The 19427-nt window shown below is 41.2% G+C and overlaps 1 protein-coding gene across 1 annotated transcript in view; it reads right to left on the reverse strand.

Annotated features, from left to right (window-relative positions):
• Nucleotides 1–246: 246 nt before the first annotated feature.
• PAICS (phosphoribosylaminoimidazole carboxylase and phosphoribosylaminoimidazolesuccinocarboxamide synthase) overlaps nucleotides 247–19427 on the reverse strand; it is a 38906-nt gene continuing 19725 nt past the window's right edge. Inside the window, exons 9-21 of the mRNA XM_069856569.1 lie at nucleotides 19063–19122; nucleotides 17816–18006; nucleotides 15761–15833; nucleotides 9861–10187; nucleotides 9568–9603; nucleotides 8703–8900; nucleotides 5885–6063; nucleotides 5055–5234; nucleotides 4851–4964; nucleotides 3553–3636; nucleotides 3269–3449; nucleotides 2129–2287; nucleotides 247–1453 (exon numbers count right to left, since the gene is read on the reverse strand). Of these exons, the coding sequence (XP_069712670.1) occupies nucleotides 1287–1453; nucleotides 2129–2287; nucleotides 3269–3449; nucleotides 3553–3636; nucleotides 4851–4964; nucleotides 5055–5234; nucleotides 5885–6063; nucleotides 8703–8900; nucleotides 9568–9603; nucleotides 9861–10187; nucleotides 15761–15833; nucleotides 17816–18006; nucleotides 19063–19122 (1949 nt within the window). The 3' untranslated portion in view covers nucleotides 247–1286. The remainder of the gene's footprint in view (nucleotides 1454–2128; nucleotides 2288–3268; nucleotides 3450–3552; nucleotides 3637–4850; nucleotides 4965–5054; nucleotides 5235–5884; nucleotides 6064–8702; nucleotides 8901–9567; nucleotides 9604–9860; nucleotides 10188–15760; nucleotides 15834–17815; nucleotides 18007–19062; nucleotides 19123–19427) is intronic.

Below are 19427 nucleotides of genomic sequence, written 5' to 3' on the forward strand. Positions count from 1 at the left end.
TTTAATCCAGTTACAGTAAGAGGTAAGCCTTACCTATCACACAATCATAAAACAGAACATTCACAGCTTCCTCTAAGAGCAAGAAATGAATTAGTTAGCAGTTGAGTATCTCCCAGAAGTCTGTTACCTAATACCATTCCAGGCAGGTTTTAGTGCATTAAGCTTTTTACAAGATCATCACCCAATATGCACCACAGCTGATGACTAGTTTGAGTGTATATATTCAATAAATCTCCATGAAGCAGATTTGAATTCAACAGTTTATTTATAATTGTAAAAGCATAAATGTTACATACATTGAGTACCTGCACATTTGTTAGACTTGCACCTACTCAGAAGATTGGCATGTGCAAAGACAAGACAGTCATGCTTAGATTTCCCCCCAGTAGTTGGTTGCTTTACTACTTATTCCCCCCCATTCAGATCAGTAAAATTTCCATAGAAAGAGCGAGGAAATACGGATATATAATAGCTAAAGTTATTGAAGTGTATGAAGACAGTTTGACATCACATAGGCCCTTTAGAACTATTGAAGGTAGAGATCTGCCTAGTATTTAAGACTGGACTAGGCAAAAGTTGCAGTAAACAGGCAACAAGCCTACTTACAGTTCACTCCAACCATTGGCATTTATAGCTTGCTAAGAACAAAGGAATTGGTGTTAACTTTATCACATAATTCCAGAAGGTATCAATGGAGTATGTATATACACACATTTTAAAAAATTACATGTATGTATATACATGATTTAAAGGAGGCAGGTATTTCAGGCTTTTAGAATATTTTTCCAGCCCTGTTTCCTATTAATAGAGTATATGTTGCCATTTTATTGCTAAAGAAAGCATATCATCATTGCAAGCAGAACAGCATCACCACTGGCTTTAGTCAGCAGTCAAGTTAATAAGGTTCAAGACATACATTATTACTATGGAAGAATATTACTGTTACAGAAATACAGAAGACTAGTTGAATTCTATTTAGATCACACCAAATCATTCTCTTGACCTAGTCTGGACTTAGCAGTATACACGAAATAGCAGAACAGCACCATTTTTGGGCAACAGAAGAGAGTCACCCAAAATATTACTTCCCCATCTTTTACTAAGTTGTTGTATTAAAAAAATACAGAAGGGAAGGATGAGGACACAGACTATCTGCTGCTCTAACAGTGCTTTCTTCTGTGAGAAAGGATGCACGACTTCTGGGCTTATCCAAATGTAAATTCTATTATGAATGAATGTGCACACCATTATGTTTGTGCAACTAGCAAGTTACTGGTTAGTATGACTTACAAGGTGCACTCTCGAAGTTTTTTGTCAGCCTGCTTCAAGGAGATCCAGGTGTTTAACAAGTTTGATCGCAGTTTGGCCCACACCAAATGGTTGTTTAACCCAAATATCTGGGCAGCAAACTGGGCAGCTCCTTCAGGTGACAGAGTGGTAGGACAGCTAAGACCTGCAGAGAAGAGAATGCCACTTAACGCATTTTTTTTACAGTCAAACAAAATACTGCCTCTGAAGAACAATTTAAGACTACATTTGTTTCGGCCTCCAGGAACCTCATGATCTAGTTTTAAAACTACTGAAGGGTCATGCGTTCCGCTACTTCTCAAATGAATGCATTTTAAACCAAAAGCCAGCATAAGAAATTACTCTCCCTATACAAGCAGACTTAGTAATGGACCTCTGGGCCTCCAAGTTGGCAAGCATCCATTCAAGTCACGAGTAGTTAAAAATCACACAGGTAGCAGTGCACTGAAGTAATAATTAGATTTAAGTTCTTATCTACACTGATTGTGGAGAATAATATTTTTTGATCATAAGGAAAATGCAGCTCTGAACAAAATTCAATTATTTAAATCCCCATGAATACTAATTCCAATTTCAAACAAGGATAAACCAACGTTTATCTTTCCAACAATTATTCGTATGTAGTCTTCACTGGTTATTGGGCTTTTTGCCATTAAAAAAATAAAAATCAAAGACTGTAGGCAAGATACTTCAAAAGACTTTCCTGATCCAGATACTTTCCCTGTGTTTTACCATGCTTGTTGGTATACATATGTACACTAGAACAGCAATGTAAATAGAGCTAGGTCAGTACAAGAGCATAAGCCTAAGTTCATCTTACCGCTGGGTAGTCTGAGAGAAGACCACACATCCTGAGTACCCCAGTCAGCTGAGAGTGGAGGACAGTTGACAACTGGGTACGCAGTGTTACCAGACATTACTGGCCCCAAACCATTGCTTCTGCCAGCTACTGCAACAAACACTGTTGGGATTCCATCTCCTAGCAGGGAAAAAGACGACATTCAGAACTAAGCAATCCACCTTGTTATCTACCACTTGCTTTTGTGGGAACTTTATCCAAGTCTACAATTCTGTTGGCAGTTATTTTATCAATTCCATTACATAGCACTAGAATTTTGTGTCTAACTTCCCTCTTCACAGAAATATCTTCTAAATCTTGCAGCCTCAAATCCCTACTGTTCACCACAACTGAAATTAGCATGTCTCACTCTGCCTCTGAGGGGAAGTCTGGCATCGGAGGAATAGCTGCTGCTTAGCTTTATAAGGAATATAGCCATTAAACCTCTGGCATCCTAAAGTGTTCCTCTCCTTAAATTTTACACAGTTCACCTCAAAATAAGTTTCTCAGCTATGGCTACCACATCTGTAGTTTCACCAAGTAGAACGTATTCTCCCACAAAAACACATAGTCCTCCTCTTCACTAGCCTATAAGCACTTTTTTTGAAGAGACATCAAATCTTCTTGGTAAAGATAAGTAGTAATCAATTATCATTTTCTCATGGCATATAAAAGCATGAGCAACGATATTTTCATGAAACAGGCAGGAAAACATGATGGGAGCAACATTTGCTTTGTAAGTAACGAGAATATTCAGTCAGCTAGAGAAACTATCCCTCCCTCCTAGTTTCAGAAGGGCCAGCATTAGTAGCAAGATGCTACAGTAAGTGTATTAACATGATCAAGGCTTGGGAGAAACAGTTCGGATACTGGGATAAAAGCAGAGGTTACATCTTGGATAACAGAAGCTGTGACTGGGCAGTCAGACAATACATTATTCTGTAATTGCTTACTGTGGTCTATAACCTGTCATTATGTAATTAGCAAGTGTAGAACAGCATTGTAACAACTTAGTGTTGTGTTTAACAAAAATGGGAAAATCCCTGCACAAATCCTGAAGTTGCCAAGTTTTTCTTGAACATAATACTCTTTCAATTCAACCAGCAGTTCCTTGGTTTTTACCTTCATATTCTGCTTTGATCCTCAGGGTCTCATCTGGCCCTTTGTGCGCAGAAGTCACTCTTAACTCACAAGGAATCCCAAAGGTTGCACAGGCCTTTTTTATTTTTTCACAGTGGGTGAGGTCAGAAGGAGATCCCATCAACACCACAACTCTACCTTGGCTCTTTGTTTTCAGAAGCAACTAGGGAGAAGATTGAAGGGGACGGTGAGAGAGAGAAAAGCAGTCAACAGGACTGAAGACAGAATTATCACAATTTAGATATGTCAGTCATAATAACAAGTACCTCCACTCTTTCTGCAACCCATTCAAAGTTTCTCTTAACCATTTGCAGTGCTTCAGGAGTCACTTCTTTCAGGTCCCGATAGGACTGAAAAGAGGAAAAAGTACTCAAGTATGTTCGGTGTACAGAAAGTACTCATTTTGCTACACCATAATTCATAACAATACCCCCAACTAAAAATATTTATGCAGTTTCTAGCAATTCCACAGAAAGGAGAACAGAGATTGGTACAGATATAGGAGAGCACATATGGAAGCAAGGAAGAGTTATTTAATGAATAACCATCTCAGCAGGTGTAAACAACATTCAGCATTACAATTCATGGCTACTTGCAACATGAAAGGCTTTTTGCCACAGGGGTGTCAAGGGTCTGGAAACTTCCCAAAGGATGGATTTAAGGAAAGATAAACAACTTCTAAAAACTACATGATTGCCTGCACTAGCCAACCTAGGTTCTGCATACTATCATCAACGTACCATGTTTTAGGGAGATAAGCAAAAGTGCTGTCAGAACAATTCACTCAAGAGTGCTACTACACCGTTCAGCTAAAGCAAACAGTAGAGGAGTTCTGCTTCCCAGTATAAATACCCCTCCTCCCATACACAAACTTTGAAACCTTCCCCTGTGGCTTACAGCCATTTTCTCTCACAGGATCTCTCATACTAGTCTCTACTGTCACAGATGCTCTGTGACAGCGGTGTTCCCAAACTGGTTCCTTCCCAATTACTTATCTGATAATTCAGATATATTTGACAAGTCTAATTGGTACAACTTTGCTTACAGGACCTCTTATTTCAACTTCTCTTTGCAGAAGACTGTGGGCACAGCTGAATATTGAACTCAAGCTTAACTAAAATAATTAAGAAAAGCACACTCCCTGCAGATCTCTCTCATACTAGTACAAGATATAATTCTGAATAAACAGAGAAACTTGGAAGCAGAGCTGGGAACCAAAAGTTCTATTTCTTCCTATCAATTTGTTGTCCAACTGTTTTACTATTGGCACATGTCAGAAATTCTTACAATCCCTGAAAGCTCCACACTTCATAATGATACCTCCAGTCAATAGTGCTGTTGGGCATTCCTATTTAAGATATACAGGCAAAGGACTTTTTCCTATCATAAACCACATGATCAACTACTTAATGAGAAAACGATTGGACATGGGGTACCCTATGAGCTACTCTAACAAAATAAGACTATCTAGGAAAAGCCACTCTGAAGTAGATGGCTAACTGTGGGGTTTACTTTTTTCATTCTCCTTCCCAACTGGCTCAGAAAGTATAGGTTAAAATACTACCTGTTTGTCCTTCTGCTGGCTTCTGTCTCCTGATGGCCAGAGTCTCCATGAATCATTATCAATAACATCAGCAAGAACTATTTCTTTTGTCAGAACATTAACACCAAATTCAATCTAAAGAGACAAAAATGTCCCATGTTAGGAACTATACAGCAATGTATTTCCTGTCAGAACCAGGATAATGAGAAATCAAGACTCTTATACCTTCAGGTCTACCAGAGTACAGTTTTGGGGCTGCCATGCTTTTTCCAGGATCTCAAAAATAGCTTGAGTAGAACGAGCCATAATGTCCACTTCAGTCTGGCCAATAGTAAGTCCAGCAAAACAGAATTTTGCTTCAATTAGCTGCTCCTCAGACCACTGTGGATCATTATTAGCATCATCCTGTTAAGAAAATCAAAACATACACACCATGTAATGCAAGATTCCTATAAGAGGAAAATAACCATTAGAAGATAATACGAGGTTCTGGTTTGATTACATCTTAAAAAAAACACAAAACAAAACCGAGGTATTTTACGATTGGCTCTAAAAAAGTGACAGCAACATTGACAACACCTGCTGTAAAACCTGAACAATTTTAAAAGCGCTTGAAGTTTGGTCAGTACCCCAAATGACAAGGCACACTACAAAACGCTTTAGGTCATAGTTCAGAATTCTAAGTGACTAGTTAGCTACTTAAGCCCACCATGCAAGTAAGGTTTGTTTTAATTTCTTCAAACATATGAACACATCCATTTCAAATGATGTGTTAGGCTTATGCCTGAAGAGTTCTTATATGTTATAAATAAAATGTTAGAATATTTTATGTACAGTTTGGCTTGTTATTCTTTGTTGTATCTATAAGCCAGTATTACATTACATGCACTTTAGACAAAAGTTGGACAAGAATGCAAGAAAACATTAGGACAGCAAAAGTACCAGTGCTAAGAGGATTGGTCAGCTACTAATACTACTTCCTTTATTTGTCAGCATTTTAAAGAAAGTTCTAGCTCCGTTCAAGTTTGATTAACATCACAAAACAGGAGACTTACCTTATAAAACATCTCAATCTTTGGTGGGTAAAACTTATATCCTTCTTTGACGCCAGGGTTTCTTTTAAGGAAGGAGCCAGTAGCAATTCTTCTGCACACCCATTCAATTGGGATCATTTCACAGTGAGCTGCGATGAATGCTGTGTCGCTTTGTTTCCTGACAAAAGCTGTTTTGATTCCTAAATATAGAGACAACAGCTTAGTTCCACTACTAGGCACACTCGACAACTGAACTGAGTCACAAAAATCTTTAAAATTAAGCACAAGTGAACCTTGTTCTTCTCTGGACTTAAAGGACACACCGAAACCCTTCAGCGTATTTTAAGCTTACTCTGGCTTTGCAAAGGGCAATCAATGCAGTTGTCTTCCATAAGTCATTAGTTTAACCAATTTCATCATACAACACTTGCTTGTAGCTCAGAACCATATGCTCTGGTCAGAACTCCTATTCTTGAAAAAAGTTTGTTGGGTTTCTTTATTTTTTTTTTAAGAAGCTCTGTGAACAAGTTATCCCTCACAAGGGTGTGTTTTTAAACAAAAGTTAGCAGCAACCAGTACCCAACCATGCTCTGTGGTGGAAGAGCCATTATAAATGGAACAGTAATTGGAGGCTTTCAAAGGAGTTAAGGAGCACAGGAGTCTACTACTTTGTTTAATAAAGGAGAATTGGGTGGGGAAGAGAATGACTTAGTCCTCCTTTTCATTACAAAATAACCTTTTTTTTAGAGCCTTAGATCTTAGCATTTGTTAGGCAAAAGGCATTAAAACTACACACAAAAGCCTGCTGAAGCAAGTCAGCTTCTTACATAATTCAGAGACGACCTCATATTAAATAGAGGCAGCCAACACGTGCAGACAGGCATTTTAAGTGCAAAACGGCTCTTTTTTCAATTTCACCATTGAGGAAAGTCCCATCTTTCTCCCCTCAGCCCAAGGCAGCTGCCAAGCCCAACTGGATTCTGCCAGAATCAGAAGACAAAGGAACTGCATCCTGTCAAACCAAGTAGCAGCTCTATTCCATTCCACTTCCAGAACCATAAAGAAAATATTCAAGTCTTAAAGTACAGTATTACCACTGACTCTTCAGTTATTATTACATTGCCCTCAAGAGCAGAATTATTTTAAATAATCAACTGTACATTTAAGTCACTTCTAAATCCAGGCATTAAGGTCCCTATGTGGTTTACTACATTTTTCCTCAGTGCAGTTGCTGCTTTTGAAGGGCTGACATTAGCTCTAGTATAAGAGAAACTTTAAACAGAACTTTGTAAATCATCACCTTTGGAAGAGTAGGTTAAGGAGAGTTGCGCAAAGCAAACAAAGTACCTAGGCGATAAGGCATTCACATTATCTGCAATTTATGCCAGACAAATAAGAAAACAGAAGAACCCTGAAAGTTCTTTTGTTACTTCAAAATGCAGCTGTGGTTTACTCTGCCTATTTTTCCGCAGCAGCTGAAGTTACTGAGTACAAGCCATTTAAGGATCTTTGAGATGTCTACAGCATGACTTCTTCACATTTAAAGTCCATATTTGTAGGATATTAGTTATTTTGATTGTTATCAAAATTGCCATTTAAGAATGAGGCAAAACATCTCATTAATTGTTCCTAAATGAAAAAATGGTAGTGTTAATCAACTGCAAATATAATCAGAAAGACCTTGGAGGCCTCTTTCTACTGTAAACACAATGGGCTTCCCCAGAAAGCCAGTGACTAAGGATTATACTGAATTACTTAATATTTTGTCTCTGACCATATTTTAAGAACCACTTGCACAGCAATACAGGCAGATACAACTCTACAGAAACCATCTCTCTCTTTCCCACACATGCAACACGCTAAGACTTCACCGGTTTGACAGTCTGAGTACTACTGCTACACCTTATAGTAGATAAGACAAGTTTCTGAGTAACTCAGCAGATACTTGAAACAATCTTTGTGTGAAAGCTTCAAAATGCACTGGGCACAGAGCTATAAGCAGTCTTAACGAAGTTTACTGGTGCCTGTATTACAGTACTCTTTGCAGGCTCACGTTAGAAGCCCACCAGCACAAAGTCCTCTTTGTGACTTGCAAACTTCTCAGACTAAAACACTTCAAAATGACTTCAAAGTGAAGATACCGCCTCTGGTTTTGGAGATGTGGTGCAAAGTTTACTTGAGAGACTAAAGTTAGTTATGTACTCCATGAAAGCTCACTTCTAGCATCAGAAATACTTTGAGTCTTCTAAAGCTGTAAAGTACTTAAAGTTTCTGATACATTCCATACAGCGCAATATATGCATTTGCAGTATAGTCCTTGTAAGTGTTTAAGTACAAAGCATAAAGAATCTTTATGCTGCTAGAGCGCACACAACCGAGATGAGAAAACAACAAAAAAACCCCAGATACTCTTGATTTTGACTTTTAACATTGATACACCACACAGTTTAGACATAGTCTAGTATTGCCACTACCTAACAGTGTCTTCTATGCAGGCAGATGTAGTAAAAACAGCAAGATGGCACAGGGGTAGGGAAGAACTGATAAAAGGAGAGGGAAGAATTGGGAAGGGGAAAGTGCAAAGCAGCAGAAGGAACTATTGCAGTATTATCTTTCATTAGAAGATTACTTCAGGAAGTCTCGTGTTCCAAAAGAGCAGATTGCCCACCCAGCTCTGTAGTACCAGAGGGGAAAAGTCTAACTGAAAACTAATAGAAGAGACACTAAAAAAAACAACCAACCCTATAAGAGCCTTAAGGCAGGGCATATATAGAAACATAACTCTTTTGTAACTATGTGTGTAATACACAGGCACGCATTCTACCTTTGAAATACTTACCAGCTTCTTGAAGCAACTGAAACACACAGCTAGTTGTTGTATTGGAAATAGCCGCCTTCCCTTCCATTCGGTCCTTCCTGGCCGCGTTTCCCGCGGTTATTTGGTCTTTCGACTGCATGAGAACGCATCCCGGCATATCTGGCAGCTCGTACACTTCTTTTGTCTTACCTTCATTAACTTTTTTCCCAAGTTTCAGGTCTAGAGAAAGAACAAGAAGACACCAGAGCAGCTTCAGACTGGAAGAAGCTGTTTACTCCTGCGCCCGGGAGCATCCCTCCAGCCCCCGGAGCATCCCCCCAATCCCCCCGTTCCAAGCGTTCCTGCCCCCCCCCCCCCGCCCCGCAGGGACGTGACCGGGGGTGCAGTTCGCTTCCAAGCACTTACGCCCCGAGCCCGGTGCTGCGGGCACCGAACTCCTTTCGGAACCGGGGGGGCACAGAGACATTCCCCCCCCACTTCCTTGAGGGGGCACAGAGACACTCCCCCGCCCCCCCCATTTCTCCTCCTGGGGGGGGGGGGGCACAGAGGCATCCCACCCCCACCTCCTCCTCGACAGGGGAGCAGAGACATCCCCCCCCACCCCTTCTCCTGCTAAGGGGGCCACAGAGACATCCCCCCCCCCAACTCCTCCTCCTAGGGGGGGGCACAGAGATATCTATCCCCCCCCTTCTCCTTGAGGGACACATAGAGACATCCCACCCCACTCCTCTTCCTTGGGGAGGGGGGGGGGATGTGTGTGCACAGAGACCTTCCCTTCCACCCCCCCTCCTCTGGGGAGCAGAGAGACATCCTCCTCCTCCTCCTGGGGGGCACCGGCGCCTGCCGCTCGGGGCCCCGGGGCGCTGCCGCGCTGTCCCGCACGTACCTGTTGCTGCGGGGGCCATGGCTGCGGCGGCGGCTGCTGCGGGCACCTAGGGCAGAGGAGAGAGGCTCAGCGCTGCCCGCCGCCGGGGTAAGAAGGGGTCGGCGGAAGGGGCGGGCAGGCGGGGCAGCGGCGCCGCCCGCCAATCGCTGCCCCTCTCCGCCCCCCCCAGCCCGGTGCGAACTCGACGCCTCCCCCCGCGACCCCCGGCCCCGCGGGCGCCTCGGCGGGGCGGGGGGCGCGCCCCGTATGTAAATGAGCGGCGGCGCGCGGCAGTGAGCGCGCGGGAGCCGCACCGGGACCGCGCGGGAGCCACGTGCCGCCCGCGCCATGGAGCTGGAGGAGCTGGGCATCCGCGAGGAGTGCGGCGTGTTCGGCTGCATCGCCGCCGGCGCCTGGCCCACCGAGCTGGACGTGCCGCACGTCATCACCCTGGGGCTGGTGGGGCTGCAGCACAGGTACGGCGGGGCGGGGTGGGGGGGGGGACCGGCGGCTGCCGGCGCAGGGAGGGAGCGGGCCGGGAGGGGAGCCCCGCGGCCAGGCGCCACGGGCGGCTCTCGGACGGGCTCCGGCCCTCGAGCGCGTCTCCCGGCCCCTCGCCCCGCTCGGCGTTACTCGGGATGCTCAGTGTTCGAGTGTAGGTGGCACAAATCGCCACCGCTGAAACGAAGTGGTTCCTAAGCGCCTTCGGAGCGCTGCCAGCCCGGGCTGCTTAGGTTCATCACCGTGGCGTAAGAAAACTTTCCTACCTGGCGGTGTAAAGCAGAGTCGCTTAGAGCGACCTTCCAGAACCTGAAGGGGCTACAAGAAAGCTGGGGAGGGACTGTTTACGAAGGCTTGTAGTGAGAGGACTAGGGGCAATGGGTATAAACTGGAGAGGGGCAGATTTAGACCAGGCTTAAGGAGGAATTTCTTCACTATGACGGTGGTGAGGCACTGGCACAGGTTGCCCAGGGAAGCTGTGGCTGCCCCATCCCTGGGGGTGTTCAAGGCCAGGTTGGATGGGGCTTTGGGCAGCCTGATCCAGTGGGATGCCCTGCGCATGGCAGAGGGGTTGGAACTGGATGATCTTTAAGTTCCCTTCCAACCCAAACTATTCTGCGATTCTGTGATTCGATGATCTTTAAGGTCCCTACCAACCCAAACTATTCTGTGAGTCACTGATTCATGCGGATCCAGAGCCGCAAAATGAAATTTGGATTCTGTTTCCATTTGGCACTCAAAGTAATAAAATTACGCACTGACATCTACTCGTTTTTTCAGCGGTGCCAGGGAGGTATGTCCTCCCGGTGGGAACACATGCACAACCACACAGCACATGCTAGTTCTGTAGAACATGCTCGGCTTCTGCAGTACAAACACCTACACATAACGCATCCCTATATGAGTCTCATATACTAATAATTTTCTTTGGGTTGCAGGTGTACAGTTTATAAACTTATATATACTTGCCAGTGCCCATCAAAAACGTTTTTATTGGGAGCGATAGATCTGCAGAATCCAAGGAATAAAGCCATGTAATCAGCAGTCTCATATTGGATTGTGCCTCTTCTGTGAAGAGGCTGTAAAAAAAAATCTTACCTCGTGTGTGCTTACACAATTACACTGGTGGACCTGGAGTTTCCTACTTGGAAATAAAACGATTGGTGTATTTTCATCATTTTGCAGCCTATTATCTCGATTTTCATTGCAACCTTATTTAATGATTTTTCAGTACACCTTTTTTCTCCCCTTCTTTTTCTTTCTGATGGGCACTTGACAAGTATATGTGGTTTCCATGAGCTCTGTAATATCAGATATCTGCTGTGGGGGACACAACTGTGATTGAAACTAAGCAATTCACAGCTTCGGCAAAATTACAGGAAGATATGCACCTAAAGCCACATGCACTACCTCTGATTCTGATCTTCTGATTCAGTGGTTGTCAAAAAAATTAAGGGATGTTTTTTTAGAGGCATAAATATTATTGCGTCTGTAAAGTGCAACTTGTTTACTTTCATTGTAAAGTTAAAATCTGTTCCATTAGTATACCTTTCCAAGCACTTAGTAAAATTCTTTTAAAGTGCTGAGATATTAATGTTCCTATTTCCTTCTGTAATGCATCTCTCTAACCTCTTTGCATTATTCGTGCTGTGAGCTGTAGAAGAGGTGGCATCCCTCTCAGGAGGTAATAGGATGGCAGCTTGTTTTCTTCTTTTTTGGAATGTCTCTTGAAAGCCAGTATTAAGATTTTAACATGAACTGTATCAGTAAATTTCATTAAGCCCATTCTTCTAAGCTTTAAACCTAAGAAGTGTCTCTTGCCGTATTCCTTTTTTAAAAAGTAAATATGAGGGAGAGGGATGGTAAATATTAATGAGTCCCAATCAGTCCTAAATGACTAACAGAAATCCAATTTGCCATTAGAAAGTACAGTTCTTAGACTTTCCCTTCAAATTAATAAGGATGCTTAGACTTGAAATTTCACTACCTTGACTAAGTAACAACTTTAAAAGTTGTTTGCTTGTTTTTTTAAATGAAAAAGCAGCTGTTAGATTGTTCAGACTTAAATTTACACTCTCTGTAGCAGGAGTTAAACATGACTTTATTGGCTTTACAATGGTGAACTGTGAATTAAAATGCAAACCCGTATACTCCTACTCTCAGGCTAATCAAGCCATCCACACACTAACATTGTACCAATTTAACTTGAGACCATTTTAAAGGGATTTTCATCTGATTTTAACACATTTTACAGCTGTGTTAGTGAAGTCTCATTAAGTTTGAAAGTTTAAAGCTACTAAGGCTAATGTTGTTACTCTGGCATCAACATTAACGAGGATTAAAAGTGGATGCTCTAAATCATCTTTGCAATTTGTAAGCCAGGAAACAAAGTCACTGCAAAATCCACTGACAGCGTGCCAAAATAAAGTTAGAGGATATTGGTAAGAAGAGGACTTTCTTGGGGGTGGTGAGGGAGGGAGGAGTTACAAATCTATTAAACGTCATTTGAGTCCTTGACCAGGACAAATTTGTAAAGTTAATCTTGGAACAAGTGTGATTTCTGTTAATTTTTTGCAAAATTCCCTGGAAAATGTTTTTTTTGGCAGTAGTACTGTGTACTGTATCCAGCTTTGTAGTGACTTCTAGAAGAGGTCTTTAAAAGGCCTCTTCTGTGCAGGTGGAAGTCCTTTTAAGTTAGGGAATACTCCTTGTCCCAACTTAGCTGGGTCTATGTATGGAACTTGTTATGAGAATCAAAGTAAAGGGAGAGCGAAAGCTTGGCTAGCATGCTTTTTTGATACCTTCCCTGTGACTGTCCAGTATTAAACACCATACAACAGAACCCAAATAATCACCAACGTAAGTTATGGATTTTTACTTCTCTTTTAATCTAGTAAAATTACTGGTTGCTTCCCATTAGCCACCCTTCCAAATATCTACACTCAATATATCATAATGAAAGTGTTTGCCTACATTCTATACACAGCCTCTTGGCTACACGGTAGATTTTTTTTTTTTTTAAGGCTGTTAAGCAAGCTATTAGTATCCTGTCTTATGCTGCAAATCTTTCAAACAAAAAGATTAGAATTGCAATAGTACTTGGATGGGGTTTTTCTGAAGAACGTGGATATGTTACAGGTAATGATAATTTGGTATGTAACATATTTATCTCTTCATCTCAAGAACCCTGGTATGGGTTCATCAGATCCCTGTTCCCAGATACAAGAACTGCGTTGTTAGATGTTTTAATTGTCTAAATGCCAAAGCTTGCAATTAACCATATTTCTATGTAAATTTGCTATGGAATATGCTGGGCAAGATGTTTGTCTAGCTAGTGATGGAGCTTCTGTGCTGTTTTACCAGAATAGTCATGGTGTATGTGCTGGTAAAAACATTCCTGAGTACTTTCAGAGACATTTAGTGGATGTGGATATAGTGACACTTTGAGTTCTATCTTGGCTTAGATTTATAGGCCATTCTGTGCTGCCAGCCCCATTTAATTACATTCGACAAAGCTCACTCCTGCAGGAGGAGAGGAGTGAGACCTTCTTGTTGTGGTGAGCTGTTCTATCCGCTTGGTTGGTTTGCGTAACTTCCTGCAGGGCTCAGGTTCCTGCATGCTCGGAAAGTGAAGATAAACCAGATTTCCATTATAACCAAATTCAAATCTCTTAGATGTACATGTCACAAAATGCAGTTTGGTCTCAGCTATCTAGATATGGAGTAACGCAACTGGAATGAAATAATATGAGACGGAGTGGAAAACCCAGGAGGGAAGTGGTGCCAAAATGTGTATACAAGAGGATGTTTCAGAGACAGCCATCACGTTTAGTCTGTTTAAGTCACAGGCTTCCCATTATATTAACCTAGCCACAGAGTCGGGGTAAGACTGGTCTTTATTCTTCACACTGACTGTAGCTGTCACCTATTCTCACAGGACTGCTGCTGATCAGCCCACACTTTGAATTTGAGGCTAATGCGTGGAGGGAGGATTTCACACAGTATGGGAGGTTCATCCTGGGTATTTCAGTTCAAAAAAACTGTCCCGGCTGCTTTTTCTCATGCGTCTTACAGTACTTTCCTTGAACCGATAAAAAGCAGGATTGTTTGTAGGGGCTTTTCATTAGGTTAGTTTGTGTACCAACACAAGAGACCTTGCTGCAGGAGAAGAAACAAAAGGTGAGAGTCTGGAGGGAGCAAGTTTTAAGCCGACAGTGATGCTGGTAGTGCTTGTGGATCCAGCATTTCTGCTCTCTGAAACTCATTCTCCACGAATTTGTCCCAAATGTAGTTTGGTCTACCGGAAAGTAAATCTAAATGAGGCTTTCGGAGAACTTCCCAGGTAACAGTCCTGTCAAAGACCTGTAAAGTGACCCATACATCTCAGTGAAAGAGTGTGATTTAGTGAAAAAGGGAACTTGATAGTATGGGTCAGAGTAGTGATCTGCCACACCTCAAAAATTTCAGTATTGGCCTTTGCAAACTGGGGAGGAGACTGATTTGCCCTCACAGCAGTCTGAGTGCTCCCCCCTGGTAATACTGCAGATACTTGAGAAGGAAAAAGAGTAAAGAATTCTGTTTCTTACAGGTTTGCTGCTCTTGCCATCATTACTTGGTGTTGATTTTTATTTTTAAGCTGGGTCATTTTGATGATGTAATTTATATTAAGATTCCCAGGAGCAGTTACATGGAAACAACTCAGTCTGCCCTTTCTGCTGAAAGGAACCACGTTGTGGATCTTTGTCTAAGAAGGCCTCTCATCCCAAACTCTTTGAGTCCCTTGGTAGTGCTCTCACACAACCATTGATCATATATTGGCTGGTGTACCAATTTCCATTTAACTTGCCTGTAAGTGTGCCTAGAGTGCTGTGTGACTGCAGTAAATGTAAAGCTGTGATCAGAGCAGAGCCAGAGCACAAGCTCGTCCGGATACAAAAATACACTGGAAGTATGTGTTGGATTAACTAATACTGCTTTTTGATGGGACTTTTTTTAATAATCCATTCACTCTAGTGACATTCTATTTAGCCCATTATCACTAACCCGGGAGATGCTTTCAAAAGGAAAGCCATAACTCTAGACAATCGGAATTCTAAATGTGTTTATGTTATTGTGTCTCTAAGAAAAAAATGATGTGGCATCATAACTACAACTGCAGTGAAGAAAAGTTGTCTTGATGCTGCTTTGATTTATCTATCTTGGCATCCTACATATTCAAGTAAATTAATTATTGTCTCTATAATAGTCCATGGGCTTTTCACTTGATCCGGTTGAACTTAATGACTTGGCACGTATTATAATCACGTGTAAATATGCACAATGAAAAATGTATGGATTTGTGTATAAATTAAGGCGACAGACTCCTTGAGGTGTGCTTTCATTTGAGGAAAACCTCCAAGCACCCAGGATTTGCACAGACCTGAAAAAAACAATGTCTCTTTCAGTGATTTAATTATTGGCTTATTGCACACCGGGTAACAGATCCATATTTTGGACAACACTAAGAATTTAGACAGTTCTTTGCCTCAGTACCTTTGTGCAGTTCTCACCTGAACAACAGCATTTATAAACAGATACATATTTCTTTAAAGATCTGCTTATTTTAATGAATAATTAAGTCTTTATTTTCTGGAATAAGAGAAACTTTTAGGGGGGGCATTGTACTGAGTAATAGCAAAATTTAGGGAAGACTGGGATCCTTGTGCATCACTCTAAGTGAAGTTTGTCTTCTTTGCAGTGCTAACTGCCTCTCTCATGTTAGCCTTTCTTCTGCGAGGGCTGTCACACTGCAACAGAAACAACCTTTGAGCTGCTCGAAGTCAGGGCTAGCACAGCTGAGAACTTACTGGGCTGTTTCAACTCACTACACAGAAAATCATTTTCTTTTTTTTTTCCTCAACTGGACTAATCTCGTGTCAGGTTAGTGAGCTGAACTGGTTTATAGGAGATCCACCAAGCATCAGATTTTTCAGAGTAGATAGAGAGAAAAAGGGATCTTCTTGTTTCAATGGGCCTTCAGCTGCTTTATATGCAACTTCAGCCTTGCACTCACGGAGCAGAGCAGGTAGACCAGAACATATAAGTGATCCATCTTATTTTCAGTACAGGTATTTAAAAAAATAAATCTAAATTGAGTTGAATTGTTTAAATGTACTAGTGTGAATTAGGGTTGGATCACATTTTTCTGGTTCACACATGGAAGGAGTAATCTGTGATTTTAGTGCTGCTAGGAATGGTGATGTCTTCAAGCTGGCTCAGCATGTTCTAGAATACCTAATTATGCCATGATAAGCAGGAACAGAGTCCTTCTTCTCCTACCAAAGACAGCAGTTCTGTATGCAAGTAAAATAATAGACGCAGGTTCAAGCACATATCTTTGAACCAACTCATTGCAAAGAGAGAAGAGAGATTTTGAAGTCAATGATGATACTAGTATTACAAGCCAAAGAGAGTTTATACTGAGAAACCAATGTAAAATATGAGAAGTGGTAGATAAGCATGCACTGAAACAACTGTATGTCCATGTCAGTATATGAATAAATATGAAAAAAAACCTGTGCTTTTCTAGGGATCTTTCTCTGACTTTTCAAAATTGTTTTAAAAATGCTAGTCAAATGGTAGGTATCTACTTCAATGGAAATTATTTACCTTTGTACTGTTTCTCATAGAAGAATTAACAAGAAAATAATTAACCTCAGAACAGGAAACAAAGCACTATATCCAGTAATATTTTTGTGTAAGATTTTGTGAAGAGGGACTTGAGTGTATAAAAAAACCCCTGGTGGCTGTTGCTGCTGCAGTAAGGACTCAACTATTTGACTTAAGGTGCTGTATGTGTGTGCCTAGAACTGACCTAGCTTTGGCATGACCATGCAAGTTTATGCCCAAACATGACTGAGATCCAGAAATTAGTTGTTCTCCTTGAATACACTGAAAGCAGATACCTGGAAATGCATGCCTTGCAGGCAGTATAGTCTGTAGAGTACTACACAATCACAAAATTTAAGTAGTGGCTGCTAGGGTTTTGCAGAGTAATGGTTAGTTACACATGCATGCCATTTGTCACTTAGCATGTCATTATTCTCTTCACTATTTCTATGTTTTCTGTACTTCATTTGGCTAGTGAACAAGGTAGACCCCTTGCACAGTACAGAACAAAGACAAGAACCCATGCCTGCCCCTTCTCAGTGGGCAGAAACACATACTTTCTGGCTCACTGAATTCTCCAGTTCATTGCTGCCCAGCACTATGCCTTTACTGGGCATAAAGGAATGGTCCTCTATCCTAGCACACGCAGGTGGCAAGGCTAGAAGGAGGGTAAATGTTGATAAAGTAATTAAATGTATTTTCCCCACCAGCCTTGCCTAACTCGTAGGTTAATTGCAGAGGACTAACTTGCTAGAAAGGTCACAGAGATGTTAGCTGGAAGCGATGGGATGAAATTTTAACTGTACATATTTTGTTTGATCAATCACAGTGTTATTTTCTTTCAATTAAGCCTGTTAAATGTGGCATGCAGGTATGTCAAGGCATGTAGGCAGAGGTTATATATTTTATTAGACTGACGTCACTGCTAAAAGCTCATAATTAAGGATTACGATAGGAATTCATACCTTGTTTTAGTTTAAATGACTGAAGGTGAATATATTAAAGGGGAGCAACTGTGTACTCATGTGCGTGATTTATGCTTATAAATAAGTATTTAATTTCTTACTATCTGAGAGAATCTCTTTGCATGCTAATTTCTTAGAAAGTTCATTAAACCAACCTGTTGCTTGGCTGATGGATCAGCATACAGCTGTGTTCTGTTGAGGTCTTGCATTTCTTCCTGCTTACAAAGCCTTTCTAAGAGTAACTTTTTGCCTTCTGTTACTGTGTGTACTCTCTCTGTTAAGAGCTTTTGGAAGTGCAGTATGGTGTTTTCAGGAGCACTTTTCTTAAGTGGAACGGGTGACACCTCTGTGAACAAAAGCAAACTATGTAGTCAGAGTGCATAAGTCAATGAACTGCTGACACTGAAGTTTAGCACATGCTAGATTTTCCTAATGCTCTCCTGTCACATTGCCTGGTGTTGTGTAAGGGGTCGTTGTATAACAGTGAGTAGAAATGAAGTAGACCTTGTAAAAAAATCACTCTTATTTGAAACTTTCAGCCTTGCCTATCTGCTGCCTTCTGCAAGATGTTCTTATCTAATAAATGAAAGTATATTTAATAGCGTAGTCCTGTTAGTACAGTTTGTGATGATGCACTGTGCAGGTTGAATTCAGAAATATGGTTTTAGGATATGTTTGTGTCTACAGATGCGTCCATCTGTAGACAAGACAACGTTTCAGTATTAAAAATAGATTTTAGGAAGCTCCTCGCTTAAGTTTGTCATCCATCATTGTTGGACTTTTTGATTATTTAGGGCCTGACAATTCTGCCAGGAAGAAAAACAGCTCCTGACCTTTCCTATAGAAGATTGTATGCTGCATATTTCTATCCACCCCTTGTTTTTTCTGTCAGTGATTCCATACCATATCTTCTCTTTGGAATAGCTATCTCTACTTGTATTCTCCTGCTCAACATGTTAGGCATTACATGTTAAAAATTACATGTTAGACGCTGTATATCTAAACGTGTAATTTCTCCTCTCATTTACTGATAGATGATATAATATGAGGAAACAGCAACCATGACTGTTACATTGTCCCTATTTTCCTCTGAGCATCACAGGTAATTAAGACATCTTCCTTTCAAAATCTTAGTTTTTCCTTGCTCATAATTCTTTTAACTCAAAGAAATATTTCCTGATGTTTCCCTCACTAGGGATGAGGACTGAAATAAAGAAATTGCATTTTTCCTCAGACCTGCATTTTTATCAGGACTCTTCTTTAGCAGATTGTTGGGGTTGAAAGAACTTTTGTTTGGATGTTAAGTTCTAGGATTTTTTTAACTGTTTGAGTGCTGGAAACTAGAATCTAGCATCCAATCAACATCAGTGTATAAATGCTTTAAAAAGTATGGAGCTCTTACCATCATTCCATGTTTTTCTCTTGATTCCCAAGGATCCTGTGTTTGCTGTAACATCTCCCACTGAAACTTAGAAAAGAGAGGCAGAGTAACTAAGTATTTTGCAGATATTCTCAAAGCAAAGTCAGGCATACACCAGAAAAGTTATGCTACCAAAAAAAACCCAACTTCACTGGGACAAGTGACCTAGAGCAATGAGAATCTTCTAGAAAAGTTCGGTGCTGGGTTGGCACACAGAATCAGGGTGGGGACACATTTATTTGGTGGATGCCTTCTAACAGCTTAATAACTAAAGCTTCCTTTCTGAAAGGTTATTGTTTTACTGTCTCCTGCATCAGCATTCACAGCACAGATTACATAGTCATTTT

This window comes from Phaenicophaeus curvirostris, chromosome 4, assembly GCF_032191515.1.
Source record: "Phaenicophaeus curvirostris isolate KB17595 chromosome 4, BPBGC_Pcur_1.0, whole genome shotgun sequence".
Lineage (NCBI taxonomy): Eukaryota > Metazoa > Chordata > Aves > Cuculiformes > Cuculidae > Phaenicophaeus > Phaenicophaeus curvirostris.